The sequence below is a fragment of the Aythya marila genome (assembly GCF_965140915.1).
Source record: "Aythya marila genome assembly, chromosome: 3".
In the NCBI taxonomy this organism is placed as follows: domain Eukaryota; kingdom Metazoa; phylum Chordata; class Aves; order Anseriformes; family Anatidae; genus Aythya; species Aythya marila.
The window spans coordinates 94,903,197-94,930,512 of record NC_139044.1 but is presented as its reverse complement, the minus strand read 5'-3'; the positions used below and the strand labels follow the sequence as shown (position 1 = coordinate 94,930,512).

Here is a 27,316-nt window from a genome sequence, read left to right as displayed (position 1 = left end):
GACACCATCCTGCAGTTGCCTGCTAGATCCTCAGTGTAAGAAGATTTTATATTTTTTAGCATCTACAGAGTTGAGCCATTCATACATTCTCAGAATTACCCCGTGGGGACAGGGGCTAGACTCCAAGCCCAACTGTAATCCAGAAGCTTTTTTGCCTAAATTTCTGTGCAGCCCAAGTAAGCAGTGATCTCAGCAAGTGTCCTGTATCTCTAGGGGATTTGTGTCCATAGGGGATTGAGCATTGCCGCAGGAAGAAATGATGTGCACTTCACTCAGAAAAGAGAAGTAGCAATATGGTTTATTGATATGATTTAACATATGTCAAGGTACACCTGATTATAGCTGGACGATACACTTAGTTGCACACTATGTAAAAGACGCTATATACAACTCAAAGACACTAAATGAAAGACATCATACGCTACATAGAGACTATGTGAGGAACTGGGTTAGGCAATTTTACATCAAGGAGGCCATCCCGTTTAGTCTGGAGGTTCAGAGTGGACCCCATGCTTTCTAAATTCCATGAGCTGAAGAGGAAAGGAGCCTAGAGAGGTGTGGCTGAATCCACTCCTAGTCCCAGACTTGGTCAACACCTTATGTCTAAAGGTTTATATGCATTACACAAACCCTTTATGCTACTTAGCCAGTGTAAAGTTTGATCACAAAGCACCATTACAGCACGTTAGCATGCTGTTACTTTCCCAGTCTGCTTAACAGCCAACCTGTGGCAATAATGGTCTTCTCAATCTGCAGAACTAACCCTGGGAGGTATCTCTGCTGTGCCAGGAGAGCTCAAAAGGCTCTCGGATTGCTCACTGTTTATGAGATGAGATGATTGACTCTTGGTCATATTTGCATTCGGGTGTTAGTTTGTTCCAAATTGAGCTTGAGTTGGACTTCCTTCTTAATTTGGCCAGCACTATAGTTGGGAGGGGGATGCATTACTCAAATTAGCCCTTGGCTATTTGTCTTCTGTCTCTCCTGAATCCAGAATACAGCCATCACGACCAGACATCCATCAGGACTGCCACTGATGTTACCTGCTTAGGCCAGATGCTCTGCTTAAGCGGGTGGTTGGGGAGGGAACACCACCACAAGCACTCACAGCATGCAGAGGCGATGCCCTGTGTCAGACCCTGCAGGGGTTCAGTAACTATTGCATTGCTTTGGAACAGAGGTGCAGCAGCTCAAACTGCTGCTGCCAGCTAGCAGGTGATCTAAATAAAAAAGTGCTAGGAGCTAATGTGGGTAGTGACTAGGTGAGGGGGTTGTTCCAGTTTGTACCTGAGGTACAATATGTGGCTCCTAAACAAGTCAGAAAAAGAGGTAACTGCTGGGCTAACACTGTCTCTACACTGGCTTCTCTGCCTCACCAGTCTGAGTCCTACTGAGAAAGAAAAAAAAAAAAAAGGAAGGAATTGTTTATGGTACTATTTGTGACAGTGATGGTTCCTGTGAAATTAGGGTAAAGAATCTGAAACAAGTTTTATCCCAACAGTGCTTAAAGCATTCATAAACTCTTTTACAGAAAAGGTAAGCAGCCTCACAGTTCTCTTGAGAGTTCTCTTTACTTTAGAAGTAACTGGGGAAAATGAAATCTTACCGAAGTCAAGCAGCATTTTCCCCGCTGGGCAATCCAGCCAAGCAACAAGACGAGGAGCAAGGGTGTAAGTAGCACGGATGAAAACTACATGGGACTAATTAGACAAATGTACTTTGATCTTTCAGTGAAACAAAATCTCTTCTAAGAGATTCATGTGAGGATTAAAATAGTTTCTTGCTTTCACCCATAAATCACGAGTTCTAATTTATATTTGTTATTTATATAGCTTTTAACTGTAGTTCTAAAAGTACAGACAGCAAATAAAAAGAACATGGGGACACTGAATTTTGGAAATATTGCAATTAAGTAAACATAGAATATTAGCATATTTTATTTCATGTAGCTGGTGGTAGTAAAAACTGGTGGTAATAAAATACTACCTTGTAAAATCAACATGTCCTACAGCCTTTTATCCCAGTCTAAACTATCTTCTCTTTCAAAGATTAATACTACAGCCACAGAATACATCTACACAGTTTCCACTTATAAGGCACAGCTCAGGTAATATGCTATAGTTGTGTTATCTTCAGCAGCCACATGATTAGATATTGAATATTTTCCTCACATTAGCAATATACTTGTCATCTGCTGGTGGCTTCCTCTGGCTGCCAGGCTGCAAGAATTTTTTGATTGTTGGAATGTTGCTTATTCTTCCTTTAAAAGCCTGTAACAAGAAGCAAGAAAGCCAGTGAGAGCGAGGATATTATAATCCTTTATAGCTTAAAAATCAGATGACTTGGATTTTTTACTTCTCAGCCATACCTATTTAGCAGAGAAAGTTATTGGTACTTATAGCCTGCTCAACACTCTGCATTTTTAACTTTATATACATACATATATAAATTATATTAAACACCACAAAAGACAAGAAAAAAGGAACACACCAGATTCTGTAATTGTATATGATTTCTTCCAAATGTAACTTTGCTGGCAAAAGCAGAAGAATGGGAACTGCAGACGTAACAAGCTGTGGACCTCCCCTCCTGATGCTCACTGCTGTGCTTGAAGACATGGAAGCAGCAGTGGCAGGCCTGAATTGGTAGAGTTGGTAGGATATTAGGTTGGATATTAGGAGGAGTTTCTTTACTGAAAGCATTGTGTGGTGCTAGAACAGGCTGTCCAGGGAAGCAATTGAGTCCACCATCCCTGGAGGTTTTCAAGAGACATGTAGGTGCAGAACTTGGTAGCATGGTTTAGAGGTGTACTTCAGTACTAGGTTAAATGTTGGACTAGATGATATTAGAGGTCTTTTCCACCTTAATAATTCTGTGATCTTATGGTAAGTGAATTCCTCCCAGCTGAGAACAACTGCGGGCTGCAGAGCTGGAGAAAGGTGAGCCCCCAGCAGCTCTGGGGGCAGCACTGTGAGTGGGTTCAGCTTGTTACAGTCAGTGGTAGATCAGAGAGCTACCAGCAATGTAGCACAACGCTTCAAAAAACATCAATTAGCTTTCAGACCTGGGCCGTGAAATTTGCTTGTTACGTTCTGTGTTGAGATGAGATGATCACTAACCTGTAGCTGAGGGAATGCAGACAGTATATCTGGCTTACATTCTTCTACCATTAGAATGGCTTCCAGCAGATGGATGTCTGCCCAGCTAAATTTGTTGCCAACAAGATAATCATGACCATGGTCTTTTAAGGCCTACAAAACATGAACAATAATATGAATGAATAATGAATATAATGAATAATGAAAAAATGAATAATAATAAGGATGCAATCATTTTAGCTAGATGTTTTATTACAGACAGATTTCTACAAAAATACACAGCACAGCAAATCCATACGAGGACTTACGAAGATAGAAAGTAGGTATTCTCATGACAAAAAATATGGAACCAGAACTCATGTTTCAGTGTATGTGGGCTTATCACTCACTCTAACCTGTCATCCCAGGTTGCTGTCCCACAAGAAAGACTCAAATCACAGAAGAGAAGCAGGACTGGAGTAATTGGAAGAGGTAGTTAAGACAGCTTAGCTGTAATGTACTTTGATAAAAATAAAATAAAAAAGAAGAAACAGCCCCTAAATTCCCAGATGGTTAAACTGTCCCCGCAGGAAGCAGCAGAGTATTATTCATCAGTCAACCAGGGAAATCTCCAGAGCCTCATATTTGGCAGCACAGCCTGAACTGCTGCTGCTACACCCTAACAATGAGCTATTTTCAAAACTAGTGAATGCCCCAGTTCAAAATCTTAGAAAAAAAACTATGAATGCCTGTGGAGTGGAGGAGTTGCTTGGTTGTTTTCAGCCAAATGTGAGACTTCTGGTTACAGTCTGAAGTAGGTCAGGAGCCAAGGAACGCAGCCTTTGCACCCTTCATCCTGTACTGAAGGATTCTCTTGGCAGCCTGCTGATGCCAGAACCACAGTCCTGCAAAGCTACTAGCAGCTGTAACACACACTTTGCAGCGAATGTTGCTGCACAGCAATTCAAAGCAGTTACCAGCTCTCCAGCTTACCCTCCTCTTGAAGATTACCACCCTTGAAGCAGAAGAAAACACATCTGTGCCTACACTGCGCTGATGCTACACTCCACTAGGAAGCATGCACTGAGACTAGGGCACCAGCCTGTGTCCCCAGAGCCAATTCCTTCATTACTTTTAGCTACAGAGGTTTTACTGTCAGGATAGTGTAATGTATGGACTGCAAAGCCTGCCAAATCAATGAATCAATGTACTGCTTAAGCAGCCGGTACAGAAGGAAAGTTATTAATCATTCTGATGAAATTAGCTAGGTTAAAAATCATGCAAAGTTTAGCTGTGTCTAACACCAGTGAATAAGGACTATTTTAAAGACTTTCCCCCACTAGGCACACACACCAGATATACCATAACAATTGCCTGTGGCAAGTAGGCACAGGTTTGGAGAATAATGTAATGTAATTTTGCCTTTTTTTTTTTTTTAGTAATTTTTCTTTATGTTACCAGACCTCAAATCTTTGAAAGATTGCTGTGTGCGATCAGTCTCTCCCAGCACAGTATTCCACAGGTGTGGAAATGCAGCTGTGTGGTTACAGGAGCGCTGGCTTATGTAGTTGATGTGCAGTCTCATCACAGGGCAGCTTCTGTGCGTTTTGCGTGCACAACCTAAGGCTCTGATAAAGACGCACGCAAAGCTGCACCAAGTGCTGTTTTTCTGTTTGTTTGTTTTGAATGGTACATGAAGTAACAGACAATGTGGTTTGTTCCATGTGACACAAATTAGAAATTTCCCAAATAGATGCCAGATGTTTTCATGCAGGAGCAAAGACATTAGAAAAAGGGCATATTTCTGTGTCCCAGAAAGTTGTATAAACAACCCTCCAAAATAATTCTGATTTCCCAGAGCTAGCTCTTAGTAGCAGATCCCATGACGAATTTGCTCTTGAAACCCCCATATATCCCTGATCTCCTCTATAGCCTCTCCCCATATTCCTCCTAGGGAATGAGGGATCGAGCCAGGCACCCACCCCAGCTCTGAACCAATGCAGCTGTGTACCCTTGGCACAGACTTGGAGGAAACCACTACACGGTGAGAAAGGGCTGTGAGAAAGTCTGCACAGCACCGTCGTGTTGGGTGCAAACAGGAGCAGGAAAGTGAGACGGGAATCATCGCTAACTGAATTCAAAAAGGTAAAATGTTAATAAACACACACACAAAAATAAGAGATTCTAAAAGGAAAAACAAAACAAACAGCAAGTTGGTAGGAAATGGCAACACCAAGGCTATGTTCCGGGGAGCAGCGGAGAAATCTTCCCCTCCTGACCAACTCTTGCATAGCCAAGAGGGGCTCTTCATGTGCTTCACGAGTGCAGTAAGCATACTAATGCTTCACCTCGTGGCTCATCAGAGGCCACCTCCTTAGTGCGTGCCAGCCAGTAGATAATTGCTTTAATGCTTTTAAGCTAGATGCATCCTATTTGCAGAACCTATTTGTTGCATGCCTAAGGATGCCCTAAAAGCAATTTAGAAAAGGACAATAATAATCTTTAGGTGAATTCTACGAAAGCAATGGGTTTGAGAAAGGTCACAGAATTAGGTCACTAATTATAATGCACAGTTAGATTTAACTTTCAACAGCAAGAGCGTGTACACTTTTAGAAAGTAAGTTCTGAAGGCTGGCACAGGTATTTAAATGGGACATTTGTGCAAAATGCTGTAAGCTACCAGTTACTAAGCTAGGTGTAAATAATTGAAGTCCAGTCTTTCCTCATAACAAGTAGAATTTGCCCTCTGAGGAGTCTTAAGGACAGTAAAGATGCTCAGTATTGAGATCAGCCCAGTATTATTTCATGGCCTTCTTTTCCCATTCCTGAATGCAATTTCCATCACACAGCCCCAGGTGATGTGTCACAACCTGCCTTTAGATTATATGGGGAGCCTGCTATGTGGACTCATGCTGATTCATCACTTACCTTTTCATAAACAGGAAAGTATCTGGTCTTAGCTCGTTCAATGATTAAGGCAAGATTCTTTTCTCTCATCTCGGCTGACTGCAAAGGGAGCTGCATGATCATTCCCATCAGGTCTGTTGTTCCTTCCACATACATATCAATCCTGAAACATTTTAATTTAGCATTGATCATGTGAACATTCCATGTTGGTTATTTTTCTGAAACAACAATGCTGAATGGATCACTGAGTATTATGCTTATTAGTGAATTCAGCGTAAGACACTGGTTCATTTTCTTGTTCTTCCATTTTGATTCCAGCTCAGGTTTCTTTCTTCCAAAGCACAGATCTTTATAAACAGACCCACAGTGTCTGCAACACAGTATAAACTACAGTACAGCTGATGCAAAGTAGAGTTCACATTGTTTTCCACTGATATTCTATTTATCTATGCTGTGGGAGAAAAGAACATGTATGCAAACCACTCTACAGGAGAAAATAGTTTTGAGGTCTGATCAGAAAAGGATTCAGACAGCAAATGGCTGCCAATTGCCAGTTTAAATCACAGAAGGGTTTGGGTTGGAAGGGCCTTAAAGACCACCCAGTTCCAACCCCCCTGCCATGGGCAGGGACACCTCCCACCAGACCAGGTTGCCCAAAGCCCCATCCAGCCTGGTCTTGAACACCTCCAGGGATGGGGCATCCACAGCTTCTCTGGGCAACCTGTGCCAGGGCCTCACCACCCTCATGGTGAACAGTTCTTTTCCTTATATCTAATCTAAACCTACCATCTTTTAGTTTAAAGCTATTACCCCTTATCCAGCCCTCTGATCATCCTCGTGGCCCTCCTCCAGACCACCTCGAATAGGTCCATGTCTTTCTTACGCTGGGGGCTCCAGAGCTGAACGCAGTACTCCAGATGAGATATTACTGTCCATAATAACCATAATAACACTATCTCTGGAGCTGTCTCTCCATTTTTACCGAATAAACCTTTCACTGTCAGTGGCAGTCAATTAGGTTAAGGACTTCATTCTCCATGATTTATTTATTTAAGAGTGATGACTTTTCGTTTTTCATTAGTTCTTTTGACAACGAAAAGTATCCACAGTTTACACGGTAAAGGAATATTATGAAACAAATGGTTCAACTTTCAGGGACATTAAGTCACTGAGCATTTCTTTATTTTTGTTTTCAAAGCACTTCAGTGTCTCCAGGCAGCTGTAGTTTTCCCTACTGTTTTCCATCTAAAAAAAATAAACCCACCGAAAAGCAACCTTAGCCATTACAATTGCCTTATGGTCCTCCAGTTGCCCAGCAACTTAAACCACTTCTGCTCTGTGAGTTCAAATGAGCCTGAAAGCAGGCATAACTTTCTCATTATGTTGACAACAAACAATCATTTCTCAATCACAGTCTTCTTACCCAGCCCCTGGATCTGAAGGGACTAAGTGCTAGCAAATTTTTTGCATGTCTACATGCAGACATTTCAAAGCAATACTTTTTTCTTGTATGTTAAAAAAAGTGGAAAAGTATGAGTGAAGATGGTGTGTACAGTTACCATACCAGGCTCTCTCCTTCAGGTCTTTCCCATAGAGGTTGTATTTCCCTGCTATGTAGCTGAGGATGGCTCTGGTCTGCACCATCTTCATCCCATCGATCTCCACCATGGGCACTTGCTGGAACAGCAGGTCTCCATCTGGAGACAAAAGAAGCAAACTTCTCATGCAGCTGTAGTACTACGTTAATTCTGAGAAAGATTATCTGTAGCATACCAAGACATTTCTAATGCTGAGCAATCTAAAGCTTCTGCAATGCAACCAGGTCTCTCAAACCTCTTTACAGGTCACATCGCACTGGAGATCTTACAGAAATCTCACCTCGGGCTAACAAAGTCAGAAGAAGTACTCCTTTTGTTATATTGGTGTGAGCTTACGTTTAGGGGACTGTTTACAGACTCACCTTTGCGTAGTTTTTCTAGGTGTTCATTTTTTTCTATGAATTGTTCCTCAAACTGAAAAGCAAAGACAGAAAACACCATTGTGTAACTCCAAAGACAATGGGAAAGTGGCAGGGAGTCTGGTAGCTGGACTCTGAAATTTTTAACAAGTTATGCCTCTCATACACAGTATTTACCCCTCTCTTTCCCCCTGCTGTTGTATATATGTTTTTGTTGTTTTGTTTGGGTTTGGTTTGGTTTGTTTTTTTACTTTTTAAATGAAGAGGACAATTCATTGAGGGCAAGATCTCTGCTTCCTCAGCACTCGTGATCTTCAGCTTCTCTGTCAGCAACACTCACAATGAATAAGCACCATTAAAAAAGACATTCATTTCCAATGGAATATAGAAAGTTTCTGAGAAAATAGTTTCAAACCACTATATTCAAACAAAAAAGTGAATGTAGAAATTAAGATGCCTTAGGACAGCTTTCAGCTGATGCAAATCTAAGATAGCCCTCCACTGGCTTCAGGGCAGCTTTGCTGATTTATCCGAGTCAGGTCCTGACCAACAAAAGAAAACCACTTTGTTTGGAGATTGCACTAAGTTCTTCATGTGGTATGCATGATCTTTCAGTGGAGACCAATCATAAGACATGGGGAATTCAGAATTTGCATTCAGAAAACCTTATAAACAGTATAAGCAGTGATTTAAGATCTTGACGGCATAAAGTATGTTTCAAAAATGAATAATTTATTATTTTTGTATATTAAAATCAAAGAATATCTTAAATGCAGTATGAGTATGTCACTGAATCTAAGCATTCTGCATCACAATGTGATGTTGTGCATATCTCTAAGCAGAGATGTACATTGAAAATCTTTCCAAAACAGAATCCATATTTTAATCACAGATTAATCGGATCACTTTATTAAAATAATGAATGTTTAAAAAAGGTACAAACCTCAACCCCAGCTGCTGCTAACAGCCATCGGATTGACTCCATTTTCCCCCTTCCACAGGTATAGTGCAGCTTAGGTTTCCCCGCCATGATTTCAGAGTTGTTCTTTCTGACAAATTCAAGAAGATATATGAAATAGTTTATTTTTTTATTATTATTTTTATTTGTATATAAAATGATCCATTCCAAACGACTAAATACAGTTGGATGAATGTGAAACTAGAAGGGCAATCAAATCCTAGATATTCAGGCTTGACGCAACCAAGGTTCCTGTGGATTTAGTGGAAGAAAAAAACATTAGGGCACATCACCAGAAGAGCATGCAGCGATTCAACATGGAATCGTGACAGAATAACCTCACAGTGATTCAATCTATTCAGTAGGTGTTGGGTTTTGTGACAGCATCCAAGTCATATCAGACTAGAAAATGTACTATGTGAAACTGCTTGCGAGAACATCGAGTTTAGGATAGCCATTTACTTTTACCTCTCTCATTATGAAGTTTCAGGCCTCTATGTTGCTGTGCCTTTACAAGCACGAGCTTATAACAGCAAGATATATTCCACCATGCCTGCTAATATCCATATTTAGCTAGTTGTTTTGACCATTAGCCAAATCACAATATATCCATTATAGGGCACATGGACTGACTTCAAGACCTGTTCCAATCTTATGGATAACAGTTAAACTCAAACAGGGATGTATATCCTGCTGGCTCTGAAAACTTAAAATTAAGGCTGAAACCAAACAAATGAGACCACGATCTCCATTGGATAGATAAAGCCTGATCAATGCTACCAGCAGCAAGGCCACCAGATAATGGCATGGGGATTAAAACATTGTTCTTCCAAAGTCTCACTAACACCAGGTACACTCACATGCTGTAGTTTGAACCTGGCAGCCAAGGGGAGCTTGTCTGGTGCAGAAAACAAAGTTATCACTGTACTCTTATCACCAGAAGATAAAAACAGATTTGGTAATAGGACAAACTCACAGACTGATTAGCAGAGTGTTTCATCATTAAACCAAGGTTTCATCTCTTTACAGACATGTTCAATTACTCGAGTACAGACTTTACAGCATTCATCTGAGCCACAAAGTAGAAACCCTGGCCACAATACCAAAGCTGTCAATGAAGATGCACAAATGAACAGTATAACAGTGAGTGGGGAGACTGCATGTCAGGTCTTCTCCACTGAACTCCTTTGTGTTGGGTGGTACCTTCAACATGCCCTGTAAGGAACAGCCATTGCTTTGCAAAACTGTGGCACCCCAGTCCAAAATATGCTCCTCAAAACCTCTGCTCAGCTTACACCCAGCCTTGGCAATACCTGTATTCACAGACACCTCAGTCTCTTTCAGCAAAGTTCTCCTTTAACATAAAAATGTACTTGATAATGAAGACTTGATTATGTCTTATGTTTTGTTTTCATCAGTCTACAGCTGCCAGATACCTAACTAATACCTGAACAGCAACAGAGTGCATAGACAAGGCATTTAGAGAAGTGCCTTATTACAACCACCTTCCCTACATGCCCTACACTACATTTCTAGTTCCCATAAGCACATGAGTTACACTACACCACATGAAAAGCTCTCAAACTTTGGTACTTCAAAAATACTTAATTCCTTCATGCTCAGGGAGTATCAACTCCACTCCATCTGAGAGGAGAGCTGCACTTGGGCCCTTCACAGCCTGGACAAGCACTGGACAAGGACTCCCACCTCCAGCATTTGGAGTAAATGTGAGAAATACACTGCAAAGACAGGCTTGCTTAAGCAGAAAGAACAAAGTTCCCTGAACCCAAAGCAGAGGAAGAGCTAGTAAAAAAACATCCATCTTGCTTGCCAGTGTCAGCTCAGTGCCTCACTCCAAAAAAAAAAAAAAAAAAAAAAAAAAAAAAAAAAAAGAAAGAAAACCTGAACAGCTGATGATATGTCAGCAAGAAAAAGTCCTAGTATCGACATAAGCTGTACTTGCCCATCACATTTCCTTTCTGGGGCTGGCTTAGGGCTGAGTCTTTTGTGCAGGTGAGAAAAAGCTTAGATCTTCCAGAAATTGCACTGCTTTGGGGTTTAGGCTGAACATTTCCTTGTGGTGGCAAAGTACTGCAGTGATTCTGTTACTGCACTGCAACAAGCATTCCTCTGAGAAGCAAATGAGTCACGAAACAGGAGCAAGGTTGGTAAATTATTTTTTGAATAATAATGGACTTGAAGAGAAATCCTTAACCTTCTAGATGTCCTAGTGCACGAGACCTTCCTCAGGCTTCAGCTAGGCAGGTGCCAGAGTGACAGCTACCGCTGCGATCTCTGTTTTTGGTTTCTTTGTTTGTTTGTTTTTAAATAAAGTTATTTTGTCCCAAACAATTCAGGCACTGGCCTTCCAGTGTGAAGCAAATAAGCGAACTTTAGCATATGTTCGTAACCTGCCTGATCTTAAACTTTCTTCCTAGCTTGACGTGTCCCCCAGGCAGCTCCTTGCAAGGCCTGGCTCCTCGCACACAGCTCCCGCACAGCTCAACCTCCTAACACTGTGCCCGACTCGCTCTGCAGGCTGTCAGAAGACCATAATTGCTTACCAGTGTGGGGTTTCTACTGGGCTCCAGGCCAAACGCTCGGCATGGAGAAATATTCCTCCCACCACCCAAGCTGGAAGAGACACTCGCAAGAGGCGAAAGGTGAATCACCCCTGGAGATTTTAAAACTTATCCACAAAGAGCAGCAGCTCTGTGCTCTCTGCCCACCCTACCGAGCAGCGGACCCCTCGACCCCGCCACGGCCTCTGCCTCTGACCCCAAACCGGGCTCACGTCCCCCCACCCTGGTCCCCCCAGCCCACCGCCACCCCTACCCTCCGGACCGAGCCTCCGCTGCACCGACTGATCCCGATCCCTTTCCCGATCACTCTCCCAGTCCTGGGCCCGATCCTGAGCCCAATCCAGACCCCGCTGCTCCGCCCCTGCAGCCGAGGGGATGGGCTCCGGAGGAGGGTGGGGCGCTTCTGCTGCAGGGGGGCAGAGGCTCTCTGTTACGCTTGTGCAGAAACCTGTGGTTTCAGGTGTCTGGTGTTTTACTTCAAAAGTCAGTAGGTGAGAGATAGCAGGAGTTTTATTGCTCAGAGGCTGCAATCTCAGGCTGGCAGTGCCAGAGCAATTGTTTTTAGGGTGTTGGCAGCTGCATACAACAGGTTGATGTAGAGAATGCCTGTTTATGTATTCAGCTTTCTTGCTAGCCTGGATTTCAGTGATTGCAATGCACAGTTCATAACCGAGTTTAATATGAATTAACATCAGTCAAAACAGAATTCCAAATGCCAAAGTCCTGGTAGCATAGGGACATGGTTTAGTGGGTGATATTGGTGGTAGGGGGATGGTTGGACCAGATGATCTTGGAAGTCTTTTCCAGCCTGTATGATTTTATGATTCTGACACCAGCCAGAGCCCTCCTTCCTCTGTTGATAATAGTTTTTCAACTTCACAGCTGGCTACAAGCAATCATCTTTCCATTAAATGTGTGCAAAGTGCTCTAAGCTGCTACAGCAGGCTGTCTGTTAAAGGAGATGTTGGTGAAGCTACCATACAAGAGTTTGAACAGCTAGTGACAAAACAGAAGTGCGGTAGGACCGCTGATCCCAACATACTCCAAGACAAGGAATATTAAGTTCAGAAGAAAGCTGAATCCAAACATTTCATCTCCATCAAGCCAGAATCTGCAGGCTTCGCTTGGCTTTTCCCAGGAAGGGCACATTGCCCACTGTTTGGGCTAAGCCCCCTTCCTATTCCAGCAACACTACGGTTGCCAGAAGGAACAAGGGACCCCTTCAGTATATAAGTAGCAGCAAGAAGTCATTGAACATACTTTTAAAAATGTAAATAGTGAGACTTTATTTCAGGTAATCTCTTAAGTATTTTAGACAATTTGTTTCATACGGTGTAGCCCCTAGTTCAGTTAATGATTTTATTTCCTGGTGTGTTCTTGTAGATTCACTTTGAATGTGTCTGCAGTAGGCTGAAGAGTAATCAAAAAACTAACTATTTTCATTAGTTTTACTTTTCTATTCTCAGCAAATACAGAGAAAATGAAATAGAGTTTCTGTGGGTTTGGGTTGCTGCTCAATGGAAAATTTGCATCAGTCTTGGTATATCTTTTTCTTGGATGGGTTGTTTCCTCTGGCTGCCAGGCTGCAGGAATTTCTTTATGTTGGGGATATTGCTTGTTTTTGCTTTAAAACTCTACAAAACAAAAATAAAACAGCACTATACTTAAGAATGATGGTAACTGTCAGACATTTAGATGCTACCCATGCAGTAAAAGTAACATCACAGGTTGATCCTGCAGATTATAGTAAAGGATTATAGTAAATGTGGTCACATGAGGCTGGTGGCCAATCACTAGTGGGGTTCCCCTGGGCTTCGTTTTAGGCCCATTTCTCTTCAACATTTTTATAAATCATCAGGACACAGGACTCAAATGCATACTACCTAAGCAAGTTTGCTAATGATAGCAAATTAGGAAGAGCTGTTGAGGCTGGAGGGCAGCCCCATGGAAAGGGATCTGAGGCTTCTGGTCAATGGCAAGCTAAGCATCAGACAGCAGTGTGCCCTGCCAGCCAAAAGGGGTCCTGGGGTGCATCAAGCACAGCACTGCTAGCCAGTTGAGGGAAGGGATTGCCCTGCTCTGCTCTGCACTTGTGCAGCCTCACCTGGAGTACCGTGTGCTGTTTGAGGCACCACAGTATAAAAAGGACATAAAACTATTAGAGAGCATCCAAAGGAGGGCAACCAAGATGGCGTAGGGTCTAGAGGGAAAGATGTATGAGGGACAGCTGAGGTCCCTTGGTTTGTTCAGCCCAGAGCAGAGCAGGCTGAGGGAAGTCTCATGGCAGCCTGCAGCTCCCTCACGAGGGGAGAGGAGGGGCAGGCATTGAGCTCTGCTCTCTGGGGACAGCAACAGGACCCGAGGGAATGGCATGAAGCTGGGACAGGGGAGTTTTAAGTTGGGTATCAGGAAAAGCATCTTCACTGAGAGGGTGGTCGGGCACTAAGACAGGCTCCCCAGAGCAGTGGTCATGGCACCGAGCCTGCTGGAGCTCAAGAAGCATTTGGACAATGCTTCAGACATATGGTCAGATTTTTGGGTGTTCCTGTGTGGAGCCAGGAGTTGGATTCAATGATCCTTGTGGATCCCTTCCAACTCAGGAAGATATTTTATCATTCTATGATTCTAACGTAGAATCATCAGCTTCATCATATTATCCCTTTAAGTGCCCTGGTGGCTCTAGTGACAGAAGGCCGCAATAACTATCAATATTTCTGGCTGGCTAAAATTGCTTGTTAAAAATAAGATAAAAATCAAATAACCCTTCTTTCCTTACCCTCCCGCTCCCCCATATTTATCAGCCAGTTTAAATCAATGGTTCTGCTTTATCTTCCATTAAAACTGTCTAATTACCTGCAAGAGAGGAAATTTGGCAAGTATATCAGGCTTGGACTCTTCTACCAATAAAATAGTTTCAAGTAACTGCACATCTGCTCTGCTAAGCTTGTTGCCAACAAGAAAGTCTTGTCCGTGGCCTTTCAAAACCTAAAAACAAGGAACAATGACCAGAAACAGTTGTAATTTGTAAATGTGTGATTTAATATATCTTCATAGTAAGGTCCTACACTGCGTGGAGTTATCCTTGAAGCAAGGAAGCACAATAAGAACATCTGTAGTACAAACAGATAATTTGACCACAGTGTCATCCTAGGCATTATACATCAGTCCTTTCTCTTCTTCATTTTTTTTCTGACGGTTCAGGTCTACCCCTCTTGCCTTCACTTCTATAGCTCTTGTAATTAGAGCTGCTGCATTGAAGGCTAAGCTTCATGGAAAACAACCATCACTGCACAGTATTTGCAAGTTGCTCGAACTCAGCACAGGGCACAGAAAGAGAATCTTGGACTTTTTCAAATTATGGGTAGCTCCCTTACTTCTCACCTGTTTCTGCTTTGATTTTGTGAATATTGCACTGGGGGTTACTGTGCCTCAGGTTCTCCAACACCCACCCAGCTTAGCCATCCTCCTTTTTTACTGAAGGACCTCTAATGCTTGTTCTGTATGTGTGTTGCAGTGCTTCTAATGGTCAGAGGGTCTTGTACTTCAGAAGGAAATTTCATATAAAAGCCAATGCTATCAGGGCTTTTGTCTGCAACAACTGATATAGTCAGCTGGGGATTTCACTGTGTCCTGGGCTGTTGCAGCTCTGCATATCTCCCAGATTTGTAACATCTTCTGTCCCCTCTGTGGAGTCTTGTCCTACTCCCAGCAAAACCATGGAATTTATATTTAAGTGGTAATTTGTCCTTTCTGTTTTCCTGAATAAAAATTGTTTGTGTAGATCAGGGACAGAGTTTCAAGAAAATAGTATTAATTATGCTATTACATCTTTGCCACGTACCTTCTCATAGACCGGGAAGTATCTGGTTGCGGCCTTGTCCAGAACAGTCGCGAGATGTTCTTCCTTTTTATCCGCTGGTTGGAAGAAATTGCTCGAGATTAACTCATTCAGATCTGCTAATCCTTCCACATACATATCAATTCTGGAAAGGAATAAATCCAGTTGGTCAATTCAAACACAGGAGAGGTCTGAGTAGCACAAAAGAAACTGACATAACTGCAAAACTATAGGGCTGCGCTTCTTAATTTTTCACCAGGGATGATACTTCACTACATTAACTTTTTTCAAACCACTCAATACAGAATTGGCATATGTGTTATCTAAACCTATGTTAAAAATCAAATCAGATGTTCTTTTAAACAGCGAGTCTGTACAATTTCTAACAATTATCATGAAATGTGTTTACCTGGGCTGATCAACTTGAAACATTTACAAATATTTGAGGTAAAAACATGGCTCCCCTATAGTACTGACGGTTATTTTTCTGATGACCTCTGTTCTTTTCATTGACCTCTGATTGATTTCTGGTCTTTTCATTGACCTCTGTTCTTCACAAACTCCCTTGCACCATTCTGCCTATCTTATCTATATGGTTACTCTTACTGTAGTCATCACCAACAGTCACATTCAACACATGCTACATGAAAACCTGCTGAATCTCCCTGAGTCTAAATGTGACCGGGGATATTCGTGTGTTACACAGAGAGGTAGCATGGGCTGCAGTCTGACAAACAAAGGTAGTACTGGTACATTACAGTGCTCTCTCCTTCAGGTCTTTCCCATAGAGATTGTATTTCCCTGCAATGTAGTTGAGGATGGCCCTGGTTTGCACCATCTTCATCCCATCAATCTCCACCATGGGCACTTGCTGGAACAGCAGGTCTCCATCTGGGGAAAAGGGGACGAGACAAGGAGATATTTAGTCTCTGAATGAGCACCATCATTCAGGAAAGGAACCAACCCATGTTATTGTTGATTTGTGGTACTCCTTCATGGTGTGGAAGTAGCTTCCAATGAAGCCAAGAACCATTAGTGAAATGTTAATAACTGACTATTATAGCAGTCAGCTTCCTGAAGTCTATTCACCTCTGATGAAGGACCCAAATGCAGAACTTTCAGTAGCCAGTGAAAAAGGCAAGTCCCACACTGCATGGCCCTAACTCATATTTTTTATTAATTAATTAATTTATTTATTTATATGGTTAATACAGATAGGAAGGACTGAAGGATCTGACCCACAGTGAGCCAGTTTTTGTTATGTGCTATTAAGTATTTTGGAAACCTGGACTATTTAAGGGTTTGTCAAGGTATAACGTTAATATACATGCTAATATTTATCTTTGTGACTACTATATTGACTTTATACAGAAACAAACACCTGTACAGACAGGCCTGAAGCAGGGAATAATGAATGGAGTTTCATATGATTCCAGCAAGAGCCAAATACTTCTTGGTGTGAGATTGTAGCTGTGTAAGTCCCTTATTAGTCTGCAGAAAGCTCTTTCTAGGAAGGAAGAAGTCAAAATACTGCCAGAAACTGCTCATAGCAGCATGTCAGAGTATTTGTTTCATGGAGTCACATTTCCTGACTCAGCTAACTGACCAGCCGTGTCCATATTTGTATCCACTGCAAGGCAGGCATGCACAGAAACAGTTTGCTATTAAAGTTATCTTCTTTTATGCTCATGCCTCAAAATACTGCTGTGCTTTTAGAAAGCTAGCAGGTGGCAGAGGGGGGAATAAATTCATTGTTCCTGAAGGACAGTGGGGCTGCAAATGCCAACCCAAGCTCAGATTTCTTTGAAAAGCCGAGTGGACTGGATTGGATGAGCACAGACATGTCTTTTCCTTTGGAGGAAATATGAGAATCAGTCCCACAAAGATGGAAGCTAAAGATAGCAAGTTGAACAGTTGCCTCAGGAAACAAGAACATGTCAGAAGTACATGTTAAACTCAGAAATACGGAACTCTGGTTTCATACAGATTATAAAACAACAGCTTTGTAGGCAACCTAAAATGCTAATGAATTTCAAGATGATCTGATTACAAAAAATGTATTGTCATATGGCAAGAGGCAGTGGGTACAAACTGAAACACAGGAGCGCCCACCTGAACATCAGGAAGCACATCTTTACTGTGCAGCTGACTGAGCACTGGCACAGGCTGCCCAGAGAGGCTGTGGAGTCTTCTCCTTGGAGATCTTCAAAAGCCTCCTGGACACCGGCCAGGCTCCAGAGGAGATGCTCACTGCAGTGGGCATCTGTGATACCACCTGTTCAATCCAGTCTACATTATCCTTTGAAGAGACATAAGTTTCCTTAGGTGTCCTAAGACAAGCAATTCTAATTATTATTATCTAATTAAAAAGTGAAGGAAACTTACTAGTCTGCAACTTTTTCAGGTCATCCTTTGTTTCCAGAAAGGCTTCTTCAAACTTCAGGGAATAAAGAAGAAAAGTTATGTTGTTACTGCATGTTTTAAGTTCTGCTTGTCAAGAGACAATGAGGGTTCAAAAAGCTGCGCTGTTGGGAATTTTCTTTAAAAAAAAAAAAAAAACACTTTTTTTTCTTAAAAAAAAAGTATTTTTTCTTTAAAAAGTAAATCAGGTTTAAAAATATATGTTTTGCCTTTGCCTTACTCTCCTCATCCTTCTCCTCCATGTTTCATAGTTCTGTGCATGCAAGATTTTGGCTAACCCTGGGGTGACCAGAAGGCACAAAGCCCTACCTTCTGATTAAACCACCACCATGACTCTTCTGTTCTCAGTGCTGGCAAGAGACGTTGCAGGGAGGGGGACAAGTAAATTTGCACTGCAACAGTACAGCCATGTTAGAGTTCCTTTACCATAAGCTGACCAAAGCAAGGATGAAGAGACCATGTGCTCCATGCAGCTCATCGCAGTGATGAAAAAAACACAGCTCTTAAAACTCACAGATCCCCACACTCCCTCTCCATTTTGATATCAGAAATCATTACAGATACAAACAATTAATGGGTGTTTTATAATACACAGTACTTCAGGAGCAAGCAACGTTGTAATAGTCATAATATATATGCTGTTTTGGACATGGGGATTTAACTAGAGGCCTTCAGAAGTCAAAGTGCTTGACTGCTGTAATCAGTGCTTAGGAAACCAAGTTCTGCTGCTGTGGTTTTAAATGTTTTGTTTCAGTGGCTACATGGGAGATGCACTTACAGCGTTAAAAGCAGACTTGGCACAAGATGCCTGGAAGTGAAACAGCAACTTGTCCCCTGCTAAGGGTGTGTTAGTGGTCATCGTTTGCTTGGTCACTGCTGTGCACTAAGTGCAGAACTTGAAACTGCTGCTCAGTCCCATTTTTGATCATTAAAAATGCATATTTACCGCATGCTTTTAGTATAAAAAGTATAAAAACTGTAGACAAACCTCAACTCCAGCCGCTGCCAGTAGCCACCGTATGGGTTCCATTCGGCCTCGTGCATTGACATAGTGCAGCCTTGGTTTCCCAGACATGTTTCCACGTGTCTGATTTCCTACTACCTACGATACAGAAGTAAGAACTAAAAAGAAGAAGGTTCAGAATGCTGTCCTTGAGTCTCTAACTAGTTCTCAAGCATTGGTCAAAATTTGTTAGAAACCAGTGCTCGATGATCCAGGTCTGTCATCAAATCAGCAGAGGAGATAAAAGTTAGAATACACTGAGAGGTTGCACTGCATCATTTTGCCTTGAGATGTCTTTTATATGTGCAGGTTAGTGGAGCAGAACTGTGAACCAAGAGTGACCAGACCATGTCAGAGACCATGCAAGTCAAAGACCACATCCAGCCCAAAGTCTTTTGTTCTGACCAAAGAGCAGGGAGTGTGATATGCACTGCTCTATTTGTTTTGGCCTTAGTTCAGAATACAGTTTACTATTTAATCAGGCAGACAATATCAGGTGAATGATTGCCATAGTTTCTCCAGTAGCCATTAGGCTCCCCTATAAAGTGACAGGAAGGCTTTTTCCCCTACATGTATGCATTCAGTTTCATTCACAACAGTCTCCACTCCTCTCATTTCTTCAGGCAAGTGCCTGAAGGCATGGAATTTAAATTTTAATTTGGTAACATCAAACTGGCTGTCACTACAGACAGAGACAGAGTAAAATATCTGCTCAGTTCAACCCCAGCTCTTGCAGGAGTTTAAAGCAACAACTGTCCCCAGACACACGGCATCTACCCCATTCAGAACCAGTGCACAGCAAATGCAGTGAACCTGCAGGCAGTGCCCAGTTCATACTCACATCATGTTTATTAACACCATGTCAACAACAAAGCTGGAGCGTTAACAGCAGCAAAAAGCAAATGGGTACAACAAAACATATACCCCTTGTAAGGAGCGTGACATCTTCCCTAAAATAGGAAGCACTTCATTCACACATCTGAAATCTAAATTGCTCTTTCTTGAGTCTGTGTACCTAGAAAGCAGTTGATTAATAACTAAATATCTGATGCACATAACCAAGTTAGTAAAGCACATTCAGGACTTTAATCCACAAAATCAATTCACTGACTTTCGTGTCAAGTGCACTAATTCCCCATGCATGCCAAAATCCCAAAAGCTTACCTTGTACAGAGTATATCCCTCTCCAAGCTCTCAGTAGCTTTGCCATGTGATTATAAAGGTTTTAGCCCCTCCTACAAAGAGAATTACAGACACTTCTCTGCTGTTGGGAAACTCCTATTTCTCAAGCTAATTAAAACAACTAAGTCTAATCACTTCTCATCTAAAGGAAAAAAAATCCTGACTAATGCTGATGGTGCACTAATGTAAGACTCACGAGAGGTCATGGTTGTTTGGGAAAACTATGGTGACAGAAATTGTGTGCTTCCTAATTTCATTGTTTGACAGTCTGCTAGCTAAAAATAATCAGAGCTGCCAAAAAGCTTCCAAGATTTAAAAAGATGCTGTAATAGCAATCAAAATTTTATTTAAATTCTTTATGATTTCATAGTTTTGTACATCTTTATGCATGTTGTATTGGGTAATTCTGCTTAAATCCTTCATAACTGTCCTTCCCTTCCTTTAGTGATGGGGGATATTTCTTAAGGACATTTTTTTTCTGATGAATTTCATGCCTGGACATAGAAGTGTTCTTTTTTCTGTTTCTGTCAAAGGTATTTCTCTGGATTTGACCTGGTGAAAAAGGATGTAGCTGGTGACTGATGAGGCAGCAAACAGAGGTTGGCATCAGAAGAGTAATCTTCTGTTTCCTTTTGGGAACTCTGTTGACTCCAAAGAGTCAACACAGCATGAACTCCTTTGCCCTGTCCTGCTGTCTAATCTATCTGGTTAATACTACTATAGGTATCACATGCAAGCTGTCGTGCTATGTGAAAATCTGCTGAATCACCCTGAGTCTGACTGCGAGCCCGGATATTCTTCTTGTGTTACACAGAGAGGGTTATAACTGCAGTCAAACAAAGAAGTGAGTTGTTGCAGTACAGGTCTCTTGTTCAGGTCCTCCCTGCAGATATACTTTGCTGCTATATGGCTGAAAATGATCACCCCACCAATTTCCACCACTGGTGCCTGTTTAGACCAACATGGTCCATGTTTGACAATAAATTAGAAGAATTATTTAGAGCTAGAACAGATGGAAGAGTCATGAAAATGGTCACCACATCCCAGTTTTGTCTTTTAGGATGTGCTTAGTCGAGGTGTGCACATTGCAGCGTGTGTCCCAGGGCATCCACCAGCCTCCTGCTGCTGCTCCGGTGAGGCCAGGTGCCGGCCCTGCAGGGTGTTCTGCAGCTCTGACCATGCCTCAGGGAGCCCCAGATGACAGCAGTGGAAGCCTACCACAAGTCATCCACATTTTGCTCGTAATTTGTTCCTGTTTTGTAATGAAACAGAACTCTGCATAAGAATATTTTGCTTGAGAAATTAACACTTTCCCTTCTAGGCTTCTGGAAGTGCTGACATTTGCTTTTAGCTTTTTTTTTTTTACACGCTAAGTGATGTGACTCCAGCATTGTTGGACAAATATGACTTATCACCCAGAACCTGGGATAATGCAGGAGATTGAAGGTTTCTCTACGCAGACCTGTGCACTGAGGTGTGGCTGGTGAAGTGTGCACACATGCCAACTCAGTCTTAGGTAGAGTGCTGCCCATACTTTTGCAAACCTGGCTTTGACAAAGCCCAGAACTGTAGGAAATATCCCAGCAGGTCTAGTGACTACTCCTACATGGCTTTAACCCCACTGTATTAAAAGAATACAAGGTAAGAAAACATGAATTTGAGCATCAAAGTTAATCACAGTGTAGACAACTGGGGTAAAACTCATCTCACCTAGCCTTGTAGACACTTACATCTAGTCCATCTGTCTAGCCTCCTTTAAATTTGTCTGCATCCAGGTAGGAGGTGTCCCTCACCAAGCACTTGAGCCACAGCTGGTATGCAAGCCAAAGCCAGCAGTATGCACTCAAAAGGTAGATGGATTTCTATCTTGCATGCCTGATGGCATCTGATCTTCTGGGTTCAGATTGATGACCCAGGAGTTAAGGCTAGGGGACACCTCAGATATACCCCGATGATTTAGGAGTGAACATTCACCACAGCTGCTGCTGCTGCTGGCCATCAGCAGCTCCCATTTGGTGTCTTCTTTCAAAACAATGAGGCATAAATAAATATATATAATAATCTTTTTCTTTTTTTTTTTTTTTTTTTTCCAGACATGATACTGATTTCACAGAATCACAGAATCACAGAATAGTCTATGTTGGAAGAGACCTCTAAGATCACCTAGTCCAACCTCTGACCTAACACTAACAAGTCCTCCACTAAACCATGTCACTGAGCTCTACATCTAAACGTCTTTTAACGACCTCCAGGGATAGTGACTCAGCCACTTCCCTGGGCAGCCCATTCCAACGCCTAACAACCCTTTCAGTAAAGAAGTTTTTCCTAATATCCAACCTAAAAATTTCCTGACAAAGCATAGAAATATTTTGTTATCAAGCTTTGTGGATTTTCCTCTCTACATAAAACATGTCAGACTTACATTAGTTTGAGTTGGAGCTATGTTTAAAATTATGAGCCAATATGTAAAATGTAAGGGAGATAGATGCACACACAGACTGTTGTGTCTTACTGAATTAACAGGGGAAAGAGGGCTTGTAGAGAAGGGAGCCTCAGCTGGGACTAATAAGACCTGCAGAGATATGCCCAGCCCTGCCTTGCTGCGAATATAAAGGGCAGCTCTGGAGTTTCATATGATTTAAAACACTCGATTGTTGTTTTTCCAAACCAGTGCTGCATGTGTTTGGCGCACTTCATCGTGTCCCATAAAACATTTCTCCACGCTGAGTTACACACACTGAACCAGGCTGGACAGGTACACAACCAGCCTATCTTATAAACCCAGGGACATGTTGTTTACAAAAGATAGCATTGCCATTATCTGCAAGATATCCCCAGGGTATTACCTACTCACCGTTGCTTTTATAGATCTCTGCACGTTAACAGCACACTAAGCTCCTGGGAAGCACATCCGCTGCTTTGAGATTTTCTTCAAGTTCCCTCTAGCTTGCTCCCTTTCTCTCTCCTGCTTGGTTTGCAGCCTTTAGATTGTGTCTTCTTGGTAATTTCCAAGCTGTCATCATCATCTAGAATTTTTTCTTATTTTCCTCTTCACACTTCCAACCTCTGCACCTTTCTCCTCAGGGGATGTGGTTCTCCCCCCATGAAAAGAGAATTTAAAAAGAGAAAGTAGCATGTCATTAATAAGCAGGCAATTTTTGGATTTCCAGAATATTTAGTACCTGAAAACCCTCTCCTTAGCATCATCTTTCCTCATATCTTCTCAGCTTTCCTCCAGACATCACAGAAGGGATCCTAATATTTATAGAAACTCAAGGCTTTCTCAGAACAGTGCTGGTAATGATGCTGAAATCAGGGGTGAGGAGATTAATTTCCTTTACAACTATTCCTCCAAGCAGTAACACAATACAAAACATCAGAGCTCTGCTCCCAGATCTCTCATGGCTGAAGGTGAACCATGTCACCATGTGCCCTACAAGTCCCCACTATCCCAGAGGGAGAGACATCACCCACCTAGCTGCTAGCTCTTCCCTCGGGAGTCAGGAGTATAACAGTAGAGAACTGATGGGAAATACCAGTTCTGTTTTGAAACCCAAAATGGGCACGGAGAAAAAGACTTCTGCACCAGGTACAGCAACTCTGCATTTGTCTGCCTGCTCCCAGCCCCCTGCTCCATGGAGCCCGTAATGTCCTTATGGCTCCTTGAACTGCTTGTGCCCTCTGCCCCACTCTGCTTTAAACCAACTCACGTCCTGTACCAGCCAGCTCACCTCTGTGGAATATGCGATTTTATTTACAGGTGCACATCTCTTACAGAATTAAGCTGCAAATAAGGTGTGTTAAGAGTTTTTCCTGCACAATTATTTTCAGAAAATTCACTCTCTTGCTTAACTTACCTATAGGCTTGACAGCACTAAGGGACATGCTTTATTATAATTATGATTTTAAATCCTTCTTACAATAGTAATAAAATTTTACAGGATGGCCCCACCTTACACACACACATGAATAACTCACATAAGGACATATTCTACTTGACTTCTCTTTATGCCTACAGGTGCACTTGAGTGCACAATTTGCTAGCACTGACTGAGATATAACTGTAATTAGGCACAGCCTTGGCCTCAGATGAAGAAGTACTGAAAAAAAAAACAACAAGAGTTTTGGTGTTTGCAGGTCATAGCCCCAGGCTATAGAATTGTACTAGACATATCAGTAAAAGATAAGTTGCCTCTGACAAAATGCAGAGCATATTCTGTTAAAAACCCCACTTCGTCTTGCTGTACCCTCACAGAAGCAATTGTCCTTCTGTTCTACTGCTAACACAAAGAGGAGCTGATGGGGAGCAGCAGGTGAGTGGAAACAGATTTTTATTACTCCAGCAGCACAGAGAAGTGCATGCTTAATTCAACAACTGATTTTAGCTGTGATTCTGTTACTGTTGATTACTGCAATACTTGCAGGAGACAAAAATTTTGAGTTGCCTGTCTCTGCTGAGGAAGAGACCACAGCTACACACAGTGGCACCACTCTGAAGAGAGCGTGTAGTTTCTGCTAGCTGGGGGAGCATGGAGGGAACACAAGCCATCTGCAAACAAAGTCCATTCTTGTTTTCTATCATATCATTTTCCAAATATTTTGTAATTTTCTTTCTTTTTTACATTTTTGTTGTGGTGATATTAAACATCAGGTTTTGCTACTGAATATTTTATTTTATAATTTTCATTTTCAATTTTTAATTTTCCATTTTAAGACTCATTTCTGAGAGATGTTATATTAGTTCTGTGGGGCTGATGAGTTTGCTGGGGCTAAAAGTTGGCCAAGGCCACTGCATTGGAGACCGGCACAAGCTGCCACAGGGCTGCAGGCTGGGCACATCCGCTGGAGATTCCCTCTGTGGAGGTGCTGCCCTGCCACATCAGGCCCCACCTCACAGCATTATTTTTTTTTCAGCTGTGAATGTTTGTAAGCCCAAGTGCTTTTGTTTTAGGTTGGAGTTCACTGGGGAGGAGGTCTCTGGGCACAGGCCCAAGTGCAGTAGCTTTATTGTAGGGACAATAAAAGTCATTGGTTAGTGATGGAACTTGGTAGGTCACGCTGATGTTGGACTTCATGATCTTGAAGGTCTTTTCCAACCTAGATGACTCTATCATTGTATGCCTGGTGGCGTGAAGTGGCAACGTGCACCACAGCACCTCAGCCACACAGGTGCACCCCTGACATTACTAACTACTAACAATTTCAGGTACCTTCCCTGTAAAATCCAGCCCTCTGAGCAGCCAGAAGGCTCCTCCAAGGCCTCCTGCGATTCCCATAGGGTTAGGTAGTCACCACCAGGTAGGACGACCAGTATTTTTGGAGCCAGGTGTCAATGCCAGCCCTATCCCACGACAGTTACCACTGTCAGGCCCTATAGCTCAGGATTTGGAGAAGCCATCCAGGGTAAAAGCCATGCATCTCTTCAGCCTAAGCCTCTGACCCTAATACCAGACCAGGGAATCTTTTGGGTGGGACATTCTTCATTGATCACATTGGACCAAAGTCACATTCCAAGAAACCTTAAGCAGTTTTTGAGGATAGAGATAATGAGCACAACTCACTAAATGATTAGTGAAATTACCTGTGAGAGGGGAGATTAATAATAAGCAAAATTTAGGCAATGTTATTGCATTTTTAATGCACCTGAGTTGTCCTAGCCCTGAAACCTGCCTGCTCCCTGACCCCACTTCCCTCACTTCTTCCAAGCCTTGAATACTTGCTCATATATACCTGCACTTATCTCTGAGGTGCTTACAAGACTTGGTGGCAGTTGAATGCAGGGATAGATTTTAGAGTTAGGGGCTAAAATTGTTCAAGCATGACATGAAAAGAGCAGTTTGCAATTTCTGAGAGCCAAGAGGGGACACTCAAAGCAAGGGAGGGTCAATCTGAACTGCACCAGAACATGCAAATGCAGTACAGCTTCTGGAAGAGGAGAAGAAATTTTGACTTTGTTTGTGACAGTAAGTGGGATGGTGACAGGGCACAGGAAGTACCTGAGGAGCATACCACAGAGATTTGGCTTTGGTAATAGTAGATGAAACTAGTATTAATTTATAAGTCTCATTTACACAATGCTGTAAAAATAGTTCAACATAAGGAGTCACCCAAATTGCTGTTTAAGCTAGTCTATTTTTTAAAGGATAAGTGATTCAGCAAATCTTCAGCTCTTTCTTCTTTTTAATAGTTCTTATTCTGAAGCCTATTTTTGTACTGAAAAATATTTTATTTAACAAGTTACAGCCTGTCAAACTAACACCATATCAGTCTTTTTTTCCAATGGAATAAGCTTCCCTACCCTGGCAAATGGTTCTTTGCTTCTATACTCCTTTGTTTTCATGTTTTACCAAGCATTAGATACCAATAAAGAAATCTGCTGTCACATTGTCAGAGTAATAAGAATGTCAGGTTTTATTTATTCTTATTTATTTTTACCATTGGTAGTAAGTACAATACTATTTTACTGAGCTTCCTATTTCCTTTAAGGGTGTCGGTTTTGTTGTTGTTACCTTCAGCGAGGCCCGAAATACCGGGAAAAGCAACAAGGCATTCAGCTTAGATTAAAAATCGACATCACAAGTGCCACATATTTCTCATCTGGTGGGGGCTTCCTTGCGCTGCCAGGCTGCAGGAACTTCTTAATTGTAGGCACGTTGCTCATTTTTGTTTTAAAGGCCTAAAAAATAAAAGCAAGAGAGATAAATCCCAACTAATCCAGCAGCAAAGAGTGCTCCTTGCACAGGACACAGGACAACTACTTCCCCCTGCTGATAGAAGAGATCCTAGCAGTCATTTAGAGTGCAGATCTAAGCAGTCTCCTTTTGCCTAACAGGAGAAGGACCTGCAAAAAGCCTGCTCTTACCAGCAAAAGCAGTGTTGGAGCAGACAATATCTAAAACTCTGCTGCCTGAAAGAAACCAAAGGCAAAAACCTGGGGCATCAGGGATTAGTTTTAAAGGCCCATGTACTAACCAAGTTCATGTCCTTTTTCTTTTCATTGCTAGATATGGTAACAATGTGATTTCCACATTTACCACATTACACAGGTATCTGAGCTCTGTTTACATCTAGCATGGCCACTGTTGTCACACTGTTCCAGCCCTTCTGGGATTGGATGGGTGAAGGTGAAATAGCTGGAGGCATCTTTGGCTCATCTCATTTGTCCACTAGAGGCTTCTTATACTACGTGTTGCACCTTAATGTAGACAAAACTATACATGGAGCTGTGGAGGAATGGTTAAGTGAAGTAAGTCATGTGAATGTTGAGCAACTAGGAGGTCGTGAGCAAAAAAAGTATCGAACGCAGCTCATATGAGTCTGAGAAAGTACGTAACGTCTGGGAGCTAATCAGGCACAAGGACACGATATCTGTTGGTGGTTTGGGAAAGTAC

General features: G+C 42.1%; 2 protein-coding genes across 2 annotated transcripts in view; both read right to left on the bottom strand.

Moving 5' to 3' along the window:
* Positions 1–281: 281 nt before the first annotated feature.
* Positions 282–19,087, bottom strand: LOC309876192 (uncharacterized protein). Its single transcript, XM_082756192.1, has 13 exons — positions 18,729–19,087; positions 17,705–17,756; positions 16,078–16,210; positions 15,323–15,464; positions 14,335–14,466; positions 13,008–13,115; positions 11,735–11,775; positions 8,885–8,990; positions 7,945–7,996; positions 7,549–7,681; positions 6,006–6,147; positions 3,120–3,251; positions 282–2,270 (listed from the first exon to the last, which is right to left on the bottom strand). The coding sequence occupies exons 1-13, from the start codon at positions 18,813–18,815 to the stop codon at positions 2,148–2,150; spliced, it is 1,383 nt and encodes a 460-aa protein (XP_082612318.1). The 5' UTR covers positions 18,816–19,087; the 3' UTR covers positions 282–2,147.
* A 7,163-nt stretch (positions 19,088–26,250) lies between these two features.
* The window catches only part of LOC309876191 (uncharacterized protein), a 31,313-nt gene continuing 30,247 nt past the window's right edge, over positions 26,251–27,316 (bottom strand). The window contains exon 18 of the mRNA XM_082756191.1: positions 26,251–26,601. Within this exon, the coding sequence (XP_082612317.1) occupies positions 26,476–26,601 (126 nt within the window). The 3' untranslated portion in view covers positions 26,251–26,475. The remainder of the gene's footprint in view (positions 26,602–27,316) is intronic.